The following is a 20,470-nucleotide window of genomic DNA, read 5'->3' as shown; positions in this document are numbered from 1 at the left end:
CAATACACATTAGAAATACCTGGAAGGCTTTTAAATAGGCTGATGCTTGAGTTTCCCATAGGCAGAGGTTCATCACCACTGCTGGAGAATCTCTGTGAAAGTAACAGCTACAAAGGCAGACTAAAACACGTGTTGAAGATTCAATACCAAAAGTGATTTTCTGAATGACTTAGAACCCTTTATTTCAATCATAATTATATCTTGAAAATGTCAATATGTATTAAATTGTCAAAAAATGCTTTGAGTTCATCTGCAATATGGGTTAAGATTTAGGCTTAAAGAATTACCCAAGGTTTGTTTCCCTGCCTAAATGTCTGGCGGGATATTTGGAATTTGAGTGGGGTTGGGGCAGTTTTTCACTGCAGGCAGCACGTCTAAATCAACCAGACAGCATTGTGGGCTGCTTTGAGTATAAGCAAAGTTAGTGCCAATTTAGGACGTATGGGGGGAAAAACACACCAACACACAATGATTAAGATCCGCCTTGATGTACCTGGGGAATTAAACCAAGGAGCAGAGTAACGCTTTAGACAGCTGGTTCCTTTTCTAGAACAAGGAGGTGAGTTCTTCAATCTCTCATGTGTCAGTTGCTTATCTTAGGAGACTTGCTGGCTAAGGGACCTCCTGATACTCCGCAGCTCCTCCTCTCAGCAGGCGGGCTCCTCATTCTCTTCTCCCACCAAGTATCACTTGGAAAGGGAGTTGGCAAGAGGTGGATGGATGAGATGTGGGAGCCATATCAGCCTGTACTCAGAGCAGAACCAGAGAGAATTGAGAGAAATTTGCAAAATGGATAATTAGAGGCTATCTTGGCTACGTGACCACTGATTTACATATTTGCCCATAGATTTTTAAAAATTCTCTTCATGAAGAGTGTATCTTGCATGTTTCCTTCAATAAACACAATAAAAAATATTACAAGTGTAATAATATTGTAACACTTTACAAGTGTTTTAACAATAGGATTCTATTTTAATGTCAATCACAAAGCCATTTTGACTGTCTCAGGCTTCCTAACAGTGAATTCTACCTCTGTTTTCCTTTATCTTGAAAGAGCTGCTTTGAAGGATTTCTGGCCCTTTCAGGAAAGAATATCTCTGAAATGCAAGGCCTGGCATATAATTCAAATCATCCTAATCAGATTTCTCAACACTTGATCTAATCAGCAAGCTGTTTTGCCTAGCTTCTTGGTCAAGTTCATTCATTAACTCAGAAAGCATTTATCGAATATATGCTGTGTCTACCCCTGGGCTAGAATGTAATAAGATTAGTAGATGAATTGAGCCCTGTCCTTTAGGAGTTTATAGTCTTATTGAATGAAGTGAGGGAAATAATAGAATGCTATTTAAAATGTATGATGGCTTTTATACTTTAAATATGGTACAGGTCTTTCATGGCAGGTAATCAACATTAACTGTGACTTTGAAACTGCATTATAGAGTATTTTCTTTTCGTATTTTAGAGTTCATATTGCAGTTGTCCTTTTCAAAGATTCTTTTGCCATTATAATCATCCTGCTGAAGTATTGTTGTAAAATTAATATAAAGAATCGTTGGCATTTCACGGCTTTACTGACTGTGGGTTTGGGATGATTCTGAGCAGGAGGAAAGAATGAAAAGTTGAAACCTCATTGATTTTTTATCAGACCAAATTGCAGCATAAAATCTCTGCCCCCTCAACACACACCAAGTTCTACCAGACTCTTAAATGTCACCTTCCACACCCAAGATGAATCCAAATAGAAAAATAACATCTACGAATTTTATTTGAGGCCTGAGAAATGATGAAATTGCTTTCTTATTTTGGAAGAAAATGTGTATACATGTGTGAACTAATGGAAAAAAGGATTTTCTCCATGGTTATTTAGAAGAATGGAAAGCTGTAGCCAGAAGTTACCTCCCACCCCACTGGAGTACCTACATATGTTTTTCCTATTCTCTTTCTTATGGAATGTCCTTTTGTAAGCCCCATTTACAATTACAGACTGGCAGCGACTTTCCTGTTTCTTGCTTATTTTCCCCCTAATTAATGTTTCCATGTGTAGTAGATAGACACTTTTCTTCTATTAATGTTACAGAAAACCAACCTTAAATTTGCATCAGCAATGAGAAATAAACCATCAACAAAAGCCTTTATTTGCTTAATCATTTCTATTCACAGGCCAGAAAGAGTCCCTTTCATTGCCAGGCTTGGCCAAGGTGGAATGTTTGCATGTCTCTTATCTCATAGCCACTGTGCTTTTCTAGAGACGCATGCGTGCCTGGCATCCTAATTTGATTATCTGAGCGATTTGCCCCTCCTGGCGGTCCTAAGGAGCAAGAGGAAGCAGGTTTTGGGAGTCAAAGTCTACATCTTTGGATGAGTTAAACTCATTAGTCCTGTGGTTTCTACTGTGACAGTAGAATTTTATTTCCTCTCTTCTTTTTCACTCTGATCACAACTCTCTGTGACTGTTCATGAAAAGATGAAGGGTTTGTATTTTCTCATTCACCCAAGATTTAGGAATTCTTCAGCTCTTCTAAGGCTGTGTGCTTAGGCACTGTTTGCTATTTTTTGTTGGAATGTTTCAATTTAGGTCATGGTGACTGTTAAAGATTCTAGATTCAACAGAGGTCTGGTTTTTTTGTGATGAAAACTGTGACTCAGAATCATCATATGGAGTCCTTCAAAGCCGGAGAAAAGTCCTAATGAAAAATGCTAAAGAAGTTCCTTGAACTTAGGTGGAGAAAAATGCTTGGGGGATGAAGATCACCCCTTAAGTATCTTCCAATATTCTCTTCTTATTGCTCAATGAAATGGAATATACTTTGGGGTGAAGGGCCAAATTGATGTTGTTAATTATTTGTTTTCATGAAAGTGAGGATAGAGAATATTGTGTCTTTAGACTGTCTTCATTAAAGAACTGCATACTTGTAATGACCCTTTGAGGAATTATATAAAGCAAGTACACTGCCTACTGCCCACTGGGAACTTCTGAAAATAGGCTACCGGCAAGTTTTTTATGATCACTTCCAATTACTCAAGACGTATCAGCTGAAAAAAAAGAGGGCAGGACATTTGTGGAGCTCTCAGACATGCCTGGTCATTGATTAGTAGCTGCACAAGCCTAGATTCCTTTCTGGATTCCTACTCAGCATTTCCTTGGGTTTGGGGGCTGCTGTTCATCTTGCTCAACTTTACCCAACAATTCCATTTCTGGGTGAAGTTTGCAGAGATTAGTGGTAGTACAGAGAGCCCATCTGCCTTCTACCGGCCAACAAAGCTTTTAGATTTTGCTCTGACTCCTTCCCCTTTCCTGGACAAGTTCCCTTTCCTTCAGTGGCTTAGTTATGATGAGACCTACCATATATCTGGCCATCACTGCCTTCCTTTTCCCTGTCTCACTGTCTGTAGCCTTGTTGCTCTGTATAGTGAGATGGGTGAAGGAGTCTGTGCATCTGGACCTCCCTGGAGACCCAGTGTGTCTGCGGGTCTAGTGTCAGAGATGGCAGATTCTTACTGCAGTGTTAACATCCTATGAGACAGGCTAATTAGCAGAGAGCTAATGGAGGTAAAGTGAATAGTGAGGTTACTGATGCTTTCCTTGGATGGGCCTGGATAAGTTAGTGCTCCCCCACCTACCCAAACATACCTGCTCCTGTCAACCTAAATAAAGAGGCAAACTGAGGCAAGCTCAAAATACCAGAAATTGCGTTTATTTGGGAATAGCAGATAACTGCAATTTGGGACGTGCAAACTGTAGGAAGCTATAGGTGAGTCCATTGATGGTTTGAGGAGAGCTGTTTTAATGGGCAAGGAGCGTAAAGAGAGGGGAGTCTATTCATAGTCCAAGCAGCAAGTTCATTGGCTTGAAGATGGGAAGGGATTTTTGGCAGCTGTTCATTGTCGAGGGTAAGTTTTGGCCTTCTGTAAATTAGGCATTTAGAGGAAGTCAGTCTCTCAGTTCTTAAGTTTCGTTTTCCTGAGTTCACATGTGTGAGATTCTCCATTTCATGTCCTTCGGTTCCATTTCAGATTAAAATCCTTTCACACTCCCGTAGAGCAGTTTGAAAACTCGCTCACAGAAGGAAGGCCCTGGGGAGTGTGTGTAAATGCAGACTCCTGGGCCTCACCCTGAGACCAATCCAGGACTCAGAGCTGCAGTCACCAGACCCACCTGATTGTAGTTCAGGTAGTTCTCAGAGCACACGTGGACACTCCTGTAGAGGGAAAGCCCCTCCCGCTTCCAGGGAGCTGCTTAGTTAGTTCATGAATCAGCACTCATATTTAAGCTTGAGACACTTGTCTGACATTTTTTGATGGAGCTGTTCAAAAAGTGAACTTCTGTTATTCATGATGATGCCCCAAGATCTCCTGGGTGAGCCCTGCGTTCTTCCTTTATCTTGCTCTTCTTATTCTCTCCACTATGCTCTTATCTCTCCTCCCTCCTCTTGGCTCAGCAATGGTCATATTAGCTTGCAAAAGCAACTCCTCTTATTTCTTATCTTTGCAGACCGAGGTCACGGCTGACTTTCTCAACCTCTTCTCATTCATTCCCTCCTTTCTGACCTGAATTCTGTTATGTTCTACAAACCTAAAATCCAACCAACGTGTTTTAGTTTTCTCTTACCATGAACCTTGGTTAGCTATCTTGGTAAGGTCTTTCAGCATGTACAATTTCTTAGCAGACACCAGTCAGTTTTTTCCCATTTAGAACCTCGAGCAAGCTCTCTGTAGAAGTCCTCTGCGAGGGTAAGGGAGGATGTTCTTGAGACGAGCAAGAGTGAACTTGATGCTGTAGCCAGCTTTGCTGGCACATGGAGGAATTTCAATAGAAGACCTCAGGAGCCTACTTCTCTTGCTTTTGGTCTCTGGCAGCTTTAAAAGTGTCCAAGTATTGTGACTGCTTCAGCTCTAGATCCTTTTCTGTAAACAGAGAGACCTGCATTCTGCTCTCTGCCCTGAAAAGGGGCTTACATTTTAATTTCTGGTCCTGAAGCAATATTGTTCAAAGGTGGTCCCCTCAGTCCTCCTGTCTTTTGAGACCTGCCATGCTCTACCTTCACCATGCCCTTTAGAGAGAGACATTCTGTTACATTTGCAAAGGTTTTCACACGTGGAAGACAAACCCAGGCATCATCTCCACCCCACAGGAAATTTTTAGCTCTGTATTACCTTCTGATGTTGGTTTTTCTTTGTGTTTTTTTCTTCTTGCTGCAGGAAAGCCATCTCCCGGGCAGGCCTGCAGCACCTGGCTCCCGCGCATCCCCTCAGCCTTCCTGTGGCAAACGGTCCAGCCAAGGAGCCCAGAGCGACTCTGGACTGGAGTGTAGGTGTCGGCGTTTTCATTTAAACATAATTCAGTTGCATGTGTGTCTTTCTCATCCTCAGGATTCCTATAGTTACGAGTAAGACTTATTTAATAATTTTCAATATTGCTGACTGACCCATCTTCAGATACCCAAGCTGTAGCTCCATTTTCCAACTCCTATGAAGTCAGTGTGGAAGACTAAAATAAAAATTTCATGAATCATTTGAAGCCCTGCTGCTTGGATTTGCAGCTGTGAGATGAAAAGTACCTCCATGCATGTGTTTTGTTTGGTCCTATCGAGTTGACGATGAATAGAGCTTACCCTTAGCAACATCATGGAATCAGAGTTTGATTTCCTCAGCTCAAGCTACCTTTTCTTTTTTGGTGCTTTTTTTTTTTTTCCTGAGAGAGGATGACCTCACTTTACATTCCAGACACTTCGTGTCCTCCCATTGGCTACCCTTCCTCCCCTCACCCAAAGGTAGATGGGTCCTGTATCAGTGGGTTGTGTGTATTAGCTGATTTTAACATTTGAGCTGATAGACTTGTACAAAAACTAATAATTTAAGCTGAAGATTGCAGTCTGAAATTCTTGAGTCAATTAGACACATTTATTGAGAGTCTTCAGTGAGTCAAGTTCTTGGTCAAAGACATCTCTAACTGTAGACTAGAAGGCTTTGCCCCTTCCTGAAGGACCATAAGGAATGGCATGAAGGTAGAGAAGCGCTGTTCTGAAATTCTGCCGGTCTGGTCTTGATGGTGAATCTTGTTTAGTATTTTCAGTTGAGTTTGAGCAGAGGAGGTAACCGATGTTCTTCTCCCAAATGAAAGAGCATGGCAGGGTGGGGAAAAGGAGAGGAGTTGTTTTCTTATTTTATTTTAATTTTAGCACATATGCCACAGTTTAATGTCTTTTTGTATTTTATAACATTTCTCCCTCTTTCCCAAGCACACACTTATTAACATTCTTATTTTACATTTTGGACATATAGCAATGCAGGCTGCCAGCATTTATGAAGTACCTGGCAAAAAACCGGATCTAATTGAGACGCAGCTTCTCCCTTGATGGAGTCCTGAGAGTGCTCAGAGACCACTTGAGCATACTGAATTGTGTTCAGGAAGAATGTTCCTCTCCTGGAGTTTCCTTTTATCCCAGGACAATTATTTAGTAAACTCTTAACCATAATAGAGTATGGAATATATTTATACTAATGTTTACATAATTAAAATAATTAAGTATATAAACAAACAGATAAAATCAAAGAGGAACATGCATGGACCAATGATGAGAGTGTGTTAGGAATCAGGCACCCAAAAAAGTTAGTTTCATGTTCTCGATGTCCCAAACAATTCTGCGATCTAAAGTAGCAGGACCCTATTTGAAATGGAAGATGCTAATGGAAGATAGTTTAAGTCATGTGGATGGAGACATACATTCACTCCCTTCTCTGCCAGTTGTGTGACATTAGTCAGGTCACTTGATTTCTTTCAGCCTCAGTGTCCTTGTCTGTAGACGGGGACAGATGTGGCCTCTCCCTAAGAGGAACTTCATGGGTATTGTTAGGATCCAATGTGGCAGTAAGTGTGAAAGTTCTTTATAAACTGTGTAGCCTGCATATTTATTTTTTAAGAAATAGAGTAGTTGATGCATTCATTTATCCATCACACATTTGTTGATTACCTGCTTTGTTCTAGAACCTGTGTCAATTCCTTAGGACTTTGAGGTGAGGAATATATGGTTTCTGCCTTCAAGAAGCTTAGAATGCAGAGGGCAGAAAAGAAATCGACAGTTGAAATATAGGGTGGTGACACCTAGAAGTACAGAGAGTCACTGGAGTGTGAGGAAGGATGCTCCAACCCTGTCTGATGTTGGAAACGGTTATCAGAAAACGCTTTTAAAAAGAAGTGTCCTGCTTGAGCTGAAGCTTGACTAGAACGTATTGTTTTCTGATTCCTGTAGAGAGATATGTACTCTAATATTTCATCAAAATGGTATTTTTGGCTGGTGATGGGAGGCTGCAGGACATAGTGGGGGAAGAGCAAATAGGAACTAAGTCCTCTGTGCCTCCCTCTCCTTTGACATGGGCACCCTGCCATGGTGGCTTGTTGGAATCATGGCATGGCAGGAAACACTTTGGGATGTTTAACAATGGATGGAAAATCGAAAGCCTTGTCTGAAGATACTCCAGCTGAGGGCTTATTTAGAGATCTGATGTGTGAGGAGTTATAAGATGTTACTGAAAAACACCGTAATTATGGGCTAATATTACTGTTAACGGAAGCCAAACAGTGACCAACCCTACAATTCCTTATTGCAATCAGGTAAAACATTTTTCTCAGAAGACAGGAAGAAGCAGATTGTTAAAAACATTTCAGTGACTTTTTTGCTAAGGCTCACCCTTGCTTCAAAATTTTTGGCTTTTCCTGACAAATGTGCTTTTCACCAATTTCATTTGTGTCACTTTAGTTTGCCCATCTGTTCGAGGAGTTAAACCAGTTCTGCGTAAAGTGTCAGCCCAGTCCTTTGGCTTGACCTCGCTCTCCTGTTCCCTTTATCCCACCCCCTGTCTGCTTCTCTGTGGGAAAGCAGTGTGACTACTTATCTCCCTCTGTCAACCCATTCTTCTGGATGAAATGTATTAAAATGATCAATCTTTACTTATTCATGGTAACCATTTATTGAGCACTGATTTTGCTTGGAGGCTCTTAAGAGTCTCCCAAATGAGGAGGAGGGTGGCAAGAATTTAAAAAATAAAATAAAAAAAAGGAGGAACTCCAATTCCTTAGCTTTGATGAGGTCAAGGGTCCCAATAGTGCTAAGTGATGCTCCTAGGGGCTGAGCAGGGCTGACAAGAGTCACCTTGTTCCCCTTCCCCGCTCTTGACTCTCTGTTGAAATTCTCTTTAGCTCAGAAGGAAGAATGTCATCTCAAAGGCCTATAGTACTGTGACCCCCTGACTTACGTCACCTTTCCTCTTCTCATTTCACCAGTGAGAAAACACATACTGTTCATGGCGTGTCTGGAGTTGCAAGGCAAGTCAGAGTAAACCTGGAATTAGGATCTTGGTCCCCGATTTTCTACTTATTGTGGAATCCTGGAGGGCCCCTTTCTGACTCTAGTATATGTGCCAAAGTCATCTGATGGGGCACAGTTGTTTCCTAAATATCCTTTGGCAAAAGGCTTTGAGGAGTGGCCTGCTTAGCAGAGGCTGAAACACAGGTGAGCACTGATTTAGTGAGCCAGGTGGTGGGCGCTTGTGTATTTTGGCCAGGAGTATACTATTGCAGAAGTCAGTTTTTATGCTTTGGGTACACCAACTTAATAATTTCCTTCAAGTATTCCATTTTCATAGTCTCATTTTCCTGCTTAGTGATATATACTATCTCTCTTTTATTTTTAGTCTGTTCCTCAAAGTCCAACAACTTCTCTCCTGCTGTGATTTACTCAAATGGTTTGTTATGACTTTTGGATTCTCTGCCCCACACAGTCTCATTTCCGTGATGACTCTTTGCCAGCATTTCTCTTGCCTGTGCACAGGGCTTTCTTACAAACCTTAGAGCCAAATTAGTGTTTTTTGGTTGTCTTTCTAGATTCTCAGTTAGCTTTCAGGCTCCTTGAAGGGAACGACAATGTCTTCTGTTTGTTTTTTCTTCTTTACAGGGGAGGGCACAGCATCATAGGCCTGGTAATTGTCTGGCTACTTATGTCAGAGAACTAATTGATTACGGCTTTTTTGCTCAATCAGCAAGAAGGGGACATTTCAGTGGGAGTCAACAGGCATTCAAATAATCTCCAGTTCCTGAAAGGCTTCGTAGACATGAATCAAAAGCCTGCTTGGAAAATAAATAGATTTATGCTATTTGAAGCCCAAGTAACTCTTTTTAAATTTCCTTGCTAATACAGTGTATCGTGTTAAATCTTAAAGCACACACAGTTGTTTCATCTTCCCATTCATCCCAGTGGCATCTTCTCTTTACCTTCATGGTGACAACTTGCAGGGGCTGCTGCCTCTGATGCTGTGCCATGCATGTCAGCCAAGCCAGTTTCGGGGAAAACAAGCTAAATTGCTAGAAAGGGAGTAATACTTAAAGAAGGAAAAAATATTCTCATCTCCTGGGCTGGAATCCAAGTTTCTAAATGAGTGAGTTAGCCCATTTAGAAATGTGTCTGTTGCACAGATAATACGTGTCTTCTCTTAAATGTCACATGCCTCTCCTGCAATGGGGACTTAATTTGGACCTGGAGATTTCTTCCCTGTTTTTAATATTACAGTAGAGAGCATAGGAGGCAGGTCTCCATTCTGTCTCCACTGTTTTGTAATTTGTTTTGGCCCATTGCACTGCCTAAAACAACTCTCAAAGCAATGGTGGAACAACCACCCTGGTCTTTCTTAGAGGGCACATTGGTTTTAAACCTTGATTTCAATTCACTTTCTCCTCGCTCACTGGAAAATTTCCTCCAGTCCCAAGAGCTTCGGAAATGAGAACGTCAACACAAACCAAGTCAGATGCTAAATGCAAACCACCTTTCCTTTCCTCTAGTTGACAATGCTAAGAAAAGAAGTGCTTTCTCCTAGGCAGGTGGAAACATAACACAGTTAGTGCACTGCATCACTGTTTGGGTCAGGGACAAGATTAGGGAAACAGAGTCTTCATGCAGGATTGGTTCAAACTGGGTTATGAAATGAGGTCATCTTATCTTTAGAAACCTTGAATGAAAAGCCAGGAAGAGGCAGGTGTGTGTGTGTGCGTGCATATGCACTCACGTACACGTGTTCTCATTTTAGTCTTATTTCCGATGGCAAGTCCTTGCAGACCTGTGCCTTCTTTATATGCTCTTTTACCTTCGGGTTTGGCTGTCATCACCGATGGTGACTCCCACCCCAAGATTTTGCCCCACTCCCATCCCCTTTTCAAAAAACATCAAGCTAATCAAGGTTTCAGATTGCTAAGCAGAGCATGAGGAACTAACCAACTATAAATCAGTGAAGGTCTTGGGCCCTAGTCAGCCATGTTAATAGAGGGACAGATCTAGCATGATTTCGTGCACCCTCACTAGTCATTTATTTTCCAAAATTGTGAGAGTCGTAAGTTAAATCACACTGGCTGCTGGGGGAAATCGTAGAATCCTATAATTTCACAGGTCAGTGAGAAGTATCTAGGTCTAAACTTCTGCCTCTAAGGAAATGATGATCTAAACTAACGCTGTCCAATAGAAATATAGGTGAGTCATAAAGTAAATCCTAAGTTTTCTAGTAGCCATGTTCAAAAAAGCAAAAAGAAATAGGTAAAATTAATTTTAGCACCATATTTTGTTTAACCAAAACTATCAGAAATATTACTATTTCAACATGTAATCAATATAAAAACTATCAGTGAGATGGTTTACATTCTTTTTTCATGCTAAGCCTTCAAAATCTGCTGCAAATTTTACACCGAAATACATCTCAATTAGTGCTAACCGCGTTTCAGATGCTCCATAGTCATGTGCTTTGTGGACAGCACAGATCTAAGCCCTCCAAGATAGATCTTACCTGTTATTATCTTGAAGATTTTCAAGGGGAGACAGTCCAGATAAACACTTTTTTCCTCTCTGAATTTATAAGGACATTTATATATGATACATATTTATAATTTTCTTATTATTTCAAAACATTTTTAGAAGTAAATATCTTCATTTGTGTAGATTATTTGCTTCTGGTGTCAGTGTACTCTATCTGTAGTGTTATTCAGCCTATAACATTCTCCCTGCCCCCCTCAACTTTTATCTTTTTACCTATAACCATTACTAGGATTTCAGTAGAACTCGAGAGCAAGGAATCATATCTGTCTACCTAGGTGAATCTTCATTCTTAGGTAATTGGATTCATCTATATATAGATCGATGCATGTAAATATATGTGTTTGTATAGAGAATTGTCTCAGCATTCACAAATACAGAAGAAATGTTATCTGCATTTAGAAATGGGAGAGCTATTTTTTCTGTCTGGCACAGATGGATGCTCTGAGATGATATTTCAAGATGGGTGTGTAGAGAAGAGAGAAAGAGGTTCCTGGGTGGGAAGAATGTAATAAACAAATATGTGGTGCAAAAAAGGGAAAATATGGCTATATTTAGAAGAGAGTAAAATGTATGAAGGTAAGGAAGGTTAAGAATAGACAGATTGGTGCCATTAAGGAAGCTCTAGCATGGGAGATTAAATTTGGATTTCATTTGATAAACAATAGGGAATCATTTAAGCATCCTGAGCAAGAGAGAGGCATAAACGTACCTATATTTTAGGGGAATTCATTTTGCAGCAGTGTAAAATATCAGAGAGAATGTCAGAATTAGAGTACAGAGCAGAAGAAACGAGGACTCAGAGATTCCTGTTTAGTGTATGGTAAGTAATTTGGGGGTAGATGTAGATAATAAAAGGAAATCCAGACAAAAATATGAGTAAAGAAAAGAGGCCTGTATTAGTTGGGGTAGACTAGGCTGCAATAAATAAAAGACTCGAACATGTAATGGCTTTCTACAAGAGAAGTTTATTTCTCACTTGCGTAACAGACCAAGACTCTTTCAGGTAGGCTGAATGGGGGAGTGGGCTCTGTTCCATATAGTTATTCAGTGACCCACACAGACAGTTGCTCTTACGTCTTTATCAGATGGCTTCTAAAATCAACCAAAGGTTACTCCAGGTGTCCAGTATGGGAAAAGAGCATGGAGGAATGCACGTGGGATGTTTTAATGGGCAAAGTCTCAGAACAGTACATGTCACTCCTGTTCATGTTCCATTGGTTAGAACTTGGTCACATGGCCACACCTAACTGCAAGGAGGCTGGTTAATAAGGTCTAGCTGTATGTTCAGGAAGAAGAGAAAAATGATCTCGGTGAATGGCTAGCAGTCTTGGCTACAAAGACCAAGGAGATAAACTTGGAAAATGCCAACATCTATGGATTAGGAGAGAGGAAGGAAAATGGCAGAGTAATTGCAGCAGTAATAGCTATCTTGAACACTGATTGACTTCTAATTGTGTGCAAGGCATTGGAATTTATGCATTTTCACATTTAAACATCACTCTGATCTTGTGAGGGAAGGACGGTTATGATTACAGTTACAGTAGGGAGTAAACTGAAGTTCAGGGAAATTAGAGAGGCCCTAGGTCATACACCTAGTAAGTAATAAGTCTGTCCAACTTCAAAGCTCACGTTTATTAATATTGAGCTAGAAAAGGATTCATCAAAAATGTAAGAAGAAAACCACAGTAGTTCATTTGTCTACCCTATTCTTGTGCGAATGCCACCCAGGTGGATATCTTTATGCAGAATTCAAGAGTCCTTAAGACCACCCTTACTTCTGATATCAGTTGCAGGTTCAAAAATCCCTGAGACCACACTTATCATTCCATAATTTACTAGAAGGACTCATAGAATTTACTGAATGCTGTTATACTCACATTTATGGCCTATTATAGTGAAAGAATACATCTTCAGATCAGCTGAGGGAAGAGGTGCATGGTAGAGTCCAAGAGAGTTCCACACATGGAGGTTCCACTTGTCCTCTCCCACTAGAGTCCAGGATAGTGCTAACTTCTCCCAGCTACCATGTGGGACATATTGCCAACTAAGGAAGCTCGTCTAAACCTTGGTGTCCAGAGTTTTAATTGGGGCTTGGTCACATAGACCTGGTTGACTGCCTGCATGGTTGACTTTAGCCTCTAGCCCCTCTAGAGGTTAAGCGGATATCATATAGCTCTAAGCTCTACCATGAATCATTGTTACCTTAGACTATCTGGCAGGGCCCAAGGCCCCCAGGTAAACAGAGATACTCATATATCAGGCAGGACATTCCAGACACTTAGAGAGATTATCTTTTTGGAGCTGAGGACAAAGGCCAGACCTCTCTTTGGGTAAGGTTACTTCTTTATTATATACTTTATTAGGCATCAGACAAGACAGATGTGCAAAAGGATGAAGCATGGGAAAAATGTAGTCTAACAAAAGGTATGCTTCATCTTTTTCTTGCATGACTTGTTTTGTTTTCTTGCATGCTTTTTTAAAAGAACTTTTCTTCATTTTGTGATTTTAAAAGACTGTCATGTCTTTATTAGGCATCCATTCTTCCTTATCCCAGTTTAGGACTCCAAACTAATGGACAGAAAAAAGATTATCCCTTTCTACTCCTTGGAGTTGCATATAACAAGAATATGTATTCATTCATTTATTTATTGATTCTTAGTCTTTCATCTTTTCAGTTCCCAAAATTTATTTATCGTCTAATACTTACCAGGCGCTAAGTTAAGTGCTGTACATTCAGGATTCTCATGGAGCTTAGGATCTAGTGTAAGAGGGAAACATTAATCAAGTGATCATGGCAATGAATTAATAATTGCCAACTGAGATAATTGACGGGAAGGGAACATGGTTTTATGAGAGAAACTAACAAAATAACTTGACTTAGATTTGGGGGTCAGTGATGGCTTCTTTGAGGAAGTAATAATCTGATGCCCCAAAGGTGAACAGAAATTAGCCACATAGAGTCAGAATAGAGAGGAATAAGCCATTTGGAAATAGTAAACAGAATATGCAGTAAATGGCCTTTGATGTGGGGACATTTGAGCAGAGACAAGAATGAAATGAGGAATGCAAAATGCAGGTATCTCATGAAAGCAACTTTTAGTTAAGGGAGCCGCAAATTCCATCGAACTGAGATGAGAGCTTCATTAGCCTGCCTAGAAAATAGCAAGAAGACCAGTGTGACTCCCAGTCAGTGACTGAGAGGGAGCATGATACAAGACAAGGTAAACGGGACAGGAAATGAGATTGCAAAGAGACAGAAAAAGAAGTCAGAGGCACCCAGGGACTGGGTAAGTGAGGACTTTGCACTCTTCCAACTGCATGGATAGCCACTGAAGAGTTTTGAGCAGATCAGTGACTTGATCAGATTTACATTTTAAAGCAATTACTTTGGTCGTTTTGTGGAGAACAGACCAAGGGGAGGAAAGAGTGGAGCAGGGACACCAGTTGGGGGACTCTTGGGATATTCCAAGCCAGAGATGTTGGAGGATGGTAACAGTAGAAGTGGTGAGAAGTAGTTGAGTTTCATATAGCTTTTGAAATTAGAGTCAAGAACATTAGCTAGTGGACAGGCATGGGAAAGAGAGATCTAGAATGACCTCAAAGTTTTTAGCAAATATTTGAACTGTAAGAATAGAAATACCATTTCCTGATAATTCAGGGAGAAGATTAGAGTAAGGACAGATTTAGGGAGTAAGAGTTTGGTTTTGAGAATGTAAAATTTTGAGATGCTAATTAGATCTCCAAGTGGATATGTAGAGAGGGCTGTTTTTTTATGAGTTTGAAGTTTAAAGAAGAGGTTCATATTGGATGAATAATTTGGGAGGCAACAATTAATTGATGGACCCTAAAGCCATGACAATTGAATGTAATAACCTCAGGACTCAATGTAGATAGAGAAGAGTAAAGATATGAGTAAAGATAAGAGGAAAGCCATTTTCGTATGGCTAATTTTCATATTTGTACTTCTTAATGACTATATAATATTCCATTTCATGTATTATCCTGCTTTTTATAAACATTCTTCTCCATTGCGCATTTGTGATGTTTCTAGTTTTTGATTATTAGGTGGTAGAAACAAACCTCTTAATGGATATAGTTTTTTTCTTCCATTAGGATTATTTCCTTAGGGTACATTCCCCAAAGTGAGATTACTAGGTGAATGTATGAATGTTTTCATTTACTCTATTGCTTCTTTAAAGGCTTGTGCGAGTTTGTTTCCTTTCAATTAACTTCAGGATCTATCTTGTTAGCTTTGAGACTACGCACTATATATCTGTGGTCTCAAGTCTCTTTCCTTAAAATCCCTCTGGGCTACCTTGTGCCACATCTCTCTCCCTCTCTCACCTTCTCCTTCTTTGGTGATTGTACAAGGAGAGAGAAGTATCAAGTCTAATAGATCTTCAGTCATGGACGAGTTCTAAAACCTATTATCTGGCAATCTTGAAGAGGTAGGGTAGAGTCTACTGGATTATTGGGTCTCGGACTCTGCTGCACATTAGAGTCACCTCAGAAACTTTGTAAACTACTGATATCCAGTTTTCACTTAAGATTAGAGAAAGCAGACTCTCTGGGGATGGTACCTAGGTATTCTCAAAAACTCACCAGAGCGTTTTAATGAGCAGTCAGATTTGAGAACCAGTGCTTTAGAACCACTGTAGCAGGAGACCTCTGTCTTCTTCTTTCCCTCTTTTAAAAGAAACGCCAGTCTTTCTAATCAGATCCCCACTCAAGAGCGAGGTTAGCTAATCCTAGCAGCCCTGCCTAAATATGAGGCAGAGTTTGTTAGCAAGCCTCTGCTTGCAAGGGGTGTGCAGTATGCAGGGAGCAAGCAGCCCCTGGCCTGGGTGAAGCTAGCCAGCACAGCGAGTTAGGGATGCGCTTGCAAATCTCTGAGTCCCTGGGTCTTGCCTGCCCCTGCCTATCTTCCTTTGACCTCCCAGGATTTAATTTCTGGCCTGCCTTGATTGGTATTATCAATGGTTTTTGACCTTTTCCCCACTGCAACATTTTATACTTCACTTTCTAGAAGAGTTGGCAGGATATTTACTGTGTTTAGGTTTCCCTAGTGTTTATTTTTAAAATATTGTCCTCATCCATCACTGTCTGAAAACTTTTGGGTCCAAACGTACAGCTGTTCTTCTCTTGCTTCTGTTATTTTTCCACAAGGTTGACTGTGAGGTGAAGCCCATTTTCCCATTGACTTCTTTAAAAAAAATTGAACATGACTTCCTACGGGGAAAAATGACCAATAGAGAAGACAAAGTTTTCATGAAAAGATGGTCACCCTTTGACATAGTGATGATTCTCATCAGCATTGCTTTCCTTTTTGGAATGGTTTTGAGGCACTCTGAGATGTGTAGGGCATGCCCCTATCTCAGGGTGTCCTTGTGCATTGTTCCCCATCCCTTGACATCTACATAGCTTGTGAATTTCACCTATTTCTTCATGTCTCACTTTCACTGTTCTAAGAGTTGGTGTCACCTTTTTTAGATTGTGAAGCATCTATAACCTTTGGTTATTCATGTCTGAAAAAATTTGAGCTTATGGGTTCTGAAAAGAAAGGTGTTGTATTTGAATCTGAAGAAATACATTTACTTTATGAAATGGATGAAACTTGGTATTGTTTTCCAGCTTCTCCTTGGTGTATATTTCTGCTTCTCTATGCTAAGCTTTGGGATTCAGAGGGATCTCATGTGGACATCTCTGTAGTGGATTATAATAAAGGTGACATGTATAAGATGGACTTCTAAATTGCTTGATAATTCTATAAAAGTCCTTATTGAAATCATCCTCTGTATTAGTCTGCTCAGGATGTTGTAACAAAATACCATAACTAAGTGACTTAAGCAACAGGAATTTATTCCTCACAGTTCTGGAGGCTGGGAAGTCCAAGAACAAGGTGCCTGTAGATTTGGTTCCTGGTGAAAACCCACTTCCTGGCTTGTAGACGGCTGCCTTCTCACTGTGTCCTCACATGCTCTTTCCTTGGTGTGTACATGGAGAGAGAGAGATCCCTCTTGTGTCTCTCTCTTAAGGGCACTAATCTCAATTACTAGGGCTCTACCCTCATGACCTAATTACCCCCCAAAGGCCCCATCTTTAAATAATATCACATTGGGGGTTAGGGCTTCAGCATATGAATTTTGGGTAGGGGGGGGCGGGACACGATTCAGTCTTTACCCCATGGAAAAATACTTGTATGCCCATGTACTTATGATGAGCAAGATAAAACCAGAGCAGTTTTCCTGTGAGACCTCTGGACTTAATCACTTTCCTTTATGGTTAACGCAACATAATGTTTTCCTTAATAGCTCAGAGCCCTTTTTAAGCAAATGAGCACAATGTACAATTAATATATAAATCTTTCATATTTCTAAGGTAGTGTGCCATAAAAGGAAAATGGAATCCTGTTCATCATCCTGTTTAAAAAAAAGTATTACACTTCTACCTCAATGAAACATTGCCCATTTCTGGACATAGGATTGTTGTACTTCATATCATTCATCATAACAGCTCTATTTACCATCAGAAGGATGTCAGTATGTTAAGAAGCAAGAAGATCATTCAATTTGAAAAATTTAAAATTAAATGGGCAAAGGCCCTACTGTCAGTAAAATGTTTGAATTAGTAGAAATTTATTATGCTTTGATTACAAACTAAGTTTTGAGAAGCCTCTGGCTTAGAAGTATAATTTACCCATTACTGATATAAATGTTTTTTCAAACAGTCTTTACTTAAAATACTTTAATACTACTATCCTCTTTCTTAATTTGCTAAGTAAAAGCAACTTTCACTGGAATTTTGCCTTCAATGGTCATGCAATCTGCAGTATTGGGCCTAGATAAATAAGGCCTTACATCGAACAGTTTAAGGGTTTTTTCCCTCATTTACTTAATATCTATTTCACAGGTTACCACATTTGTGGATAAAGCATCTATAGACCTAATGTGTGTTTTAGTTATGGCTCAAACAAAGTTTTTCCGAACACTTTCTTCCATTGCTATAATTTTTGTAGGACCAGCTCTAGCAGTATTTTCAGAGGTAAAATGAGAAGTGTTTAAACTCCTTGGATTCACTAAATTCCTGGCATCTAAAATCTAAATTTGAGATCTGTCTCCTTTATGCCTGAAAATAAAACTGAATTCAGGCGGGTCTTTTCCTTGCAGGAGAATGCCGTGAATGGAGAGCACCTGTGGCTGGAGACCAACGTCTCAGGAGACCTGTGCTACCTGGGAGAGGAGAACTGCCAAGTCAGATTTGCAGTGAGTGTGCTCCTCCCGCATCCGGGCTCTGTCCTTTCTGGGGAAGGCCTCCTAGTTGAGTCTGAAGGCAGCAGGGGTCACCATGACTGGATTTCCAAGGAGAGGTTTGAAAGAGCCTGTCCCTTGTGAGACAATGGACAGGCAGTTAAGTTAACATGGCTTTCAAGGGGTCAATTTGGTTGGTTTCAGGGCTTGAGTATGCAGGCCAAATCTTCATTTAATGTGCTACTTTATGATCATACCCAGGGTTGGTTTTTGTTTGTGTGTTGGGGGTCGGGGAGAGGGTGTGTGTGGAGGAAGGGTCTCTGTGGGAGCAGGAAACTTGTTTGTAAGGCAGTGTGTGTGGCGGAGGGCATCCTGGTGGGTGAGGGTGGGGATGAGCTGAAAGACCTGTGTGGTGGTGGGTGTAGGCGAGCAAATAATTCAGACTAAGTTCTGGAGGATAAAATTCTATACAAACAATCAACACTCAAGAGCATTGGAGTATCCCCTGCGTTTTAAATTTTACTTTGTGTTCCTAGTTAGAACAATCTGTTTAAATCTTAAAATCCTCTTTATGTTCTGTGAAAAGAGCATGGTTGCCAGGCAGTAAGTTATGAGGAACTAAAATTTTAGTGTTGAGAAAATGAACCTGAAATTTTTGTGTAGTTTAAAATTAGAGGTCTGAAAAGAGGGTAATGGGAAACAGTAAAGAAGAAAGAAAGATATATTCCTTCTTATTTGTGGAAATGGGCATCATAATCTACATGATCAATTATTTTCTTTTTCATGGTGTTTATCTATTATGTGCCAGAAAGATTTGAGGCAAAATGTAGGACTTTGGAATTGCAAGTGCATATGTTTCTGTTAATAACTAATAAGGAAGAAATTGAGTTCCCGCCAAACCTTATAGAAGAAGATAGCCCCCGAGAACTTTGATCAGGCTGCCTGGAATCCAAAAGGGGGAACCAAGACCTTTAAAAGTACATTAGCTGTTTGGATGCCTAGTTTATAGGTTTTGGTTGGAAAATTTTATGAGAGTTTTGGAGGACCAGGGTTTGTTTGAGTTAAATTGGGAATAGTTAAATGTCAGTGAAAGGCCCAGCTGTACAGGCTCTCCATTTAACGTCAGGAAACCTGGATTTGAATCTCAATGTTGCCACTCACTGTGTGCCATTGAGAACTCATGACCTTTGGATCTTGGCTACTAAAAGATAGAAAAAGACAGTAGGATTAAATTATTTTTAATTTTGCTTCCAACTCAAATCTCTACTTAATTGTTTGCATTTCTTTTAATCTGGTTGTAAATTCAATTGATTTAAATATCATTTCAACTTTATGCATATGTATTTTTAATTAAAGTATAATTGCTTGGAATTTGATTAAATTAGCCAAAACTAAGAGAGGCTCAGCTGTTTGGACTAAAATGCTATAAATAATGAATTAACATTAGGATCCTAGTTAATTGCATAAACACTGGTCTCGGGATTTTGGATAATATAAAATGGAAAATATGAAAGCCAATCTTACTTGCATATATACTTTTGAACTATTATCTACTGATACTGCTGCCAGCTGATGGACTGTAATTTGTTATGGAGTTCTGCCTTAGTTCCAAATTACTTCCTTTGATCCTTTTCTGGTGCTCTTTTAGGGTCAGCGCCACATGTTACCTCTCTTGGCAAATATATGAACAGATACTCCAGATCCTCCTTAAATCGTGTATCAGTAAATAGCATTGCTGTCCTCTAACTGGTTGCAACTTGGACACTATTACCTCTAGGCCAGGAAAAACGACAAAGAGTAAAGGAACTTTTAGGTAGAAGTAAGGAAGTAATAGAGTTGTGAAAATCGCCAGTGTTCTTCTGAACCTTCCTCATAATTTTGTCCCAAATACTTGGCTCTATTTACTCACTTTACAAAGTGTCTGGAAGATGAAGCGCTCTCCTCCAAGAAATGTTGATTAAAGGAAGAAATAAATCAGTGAGCAAGTTGAAGATCTAACTGTATTTCCTCATTATAAGCTCCTGAAAGCTCAGTTTCTTTATCTATAAAGTGGGGGAAGTGTTGTTTTAAGGATTCGATGAGAGAATGCCCTGAAAGGACTTACTTGCCACAGTGACTGATATAAGAAATTAAAAGGAAAAAAAAAAAAAAACCCAGGAAGGACAGGAGTAGACAATTCACAAAAGAACTACCAGTGGCCAATATATCATTGAAAAATATATACAAAGTCACCCAAATTAAAACAACTATGAGGCGTCAACCATGTGTGCCCATTAGATTAGCAAAGGCTAAATGAGGCTGAAATGGGGACTCTTGTTGCCAGCTGGTGAGAGTGTGAATTGATCGATTTCACAAAATTGTCAGCATATA

At 40.0% G+C, this 20,470-nt stretch overlaps 1 protein-coding gene across 12 annotated transcripts in view; it reads left to right on the top strand.

Moving 5' to 3' along the window:
* Positions 1 to 20,470, top strand: part of DGKI (diacylglycerol kinase iota) — a 424,664-nt gene that overhangs the window by 142,428 nt on the left and 261,766 nt on the right. For all 12 annotated transcript variants that reach the window (XR_011539629.1, XR_011539628.1, XM_070617836.1 and 9 more), the window contains exons 2-3: positions 5,200 to 5,308; positions 18,020 to 18,115. Coding sequence is in view for 10 of the 12 variants with exons in the window: in XM_070617836.1 (XP_070473937.1) it covers positions 5,200 to 5,308; positions 18,020 to 18,115 (205 nt within the window). In the remaining 2 variants the exon portion in view is untranslated. The remainder of the gene's footprint in view (positions 1 to 5,199; positions 5,309 to 18,019; positions 18,116 to 20,470) is intronic.

Source organism: Equus przewalskii, chromosome 4 (assembly GCF_037783145.1).
Source record: "Equus przewalskii isolate Varuska chromosome 4, EquPr2, whole genome shotgun sequence".
Lineage (NCBI taxonomy): Eukaryota > Metazoa > Chordata > Mammalia > Perissodactyla > Equidae > Equus > Equus przewalskii.
Note: the sequence above shows the minus strand (reverse complement) of the source record. Positions and strands in the feature narration are given on the sequence as shown.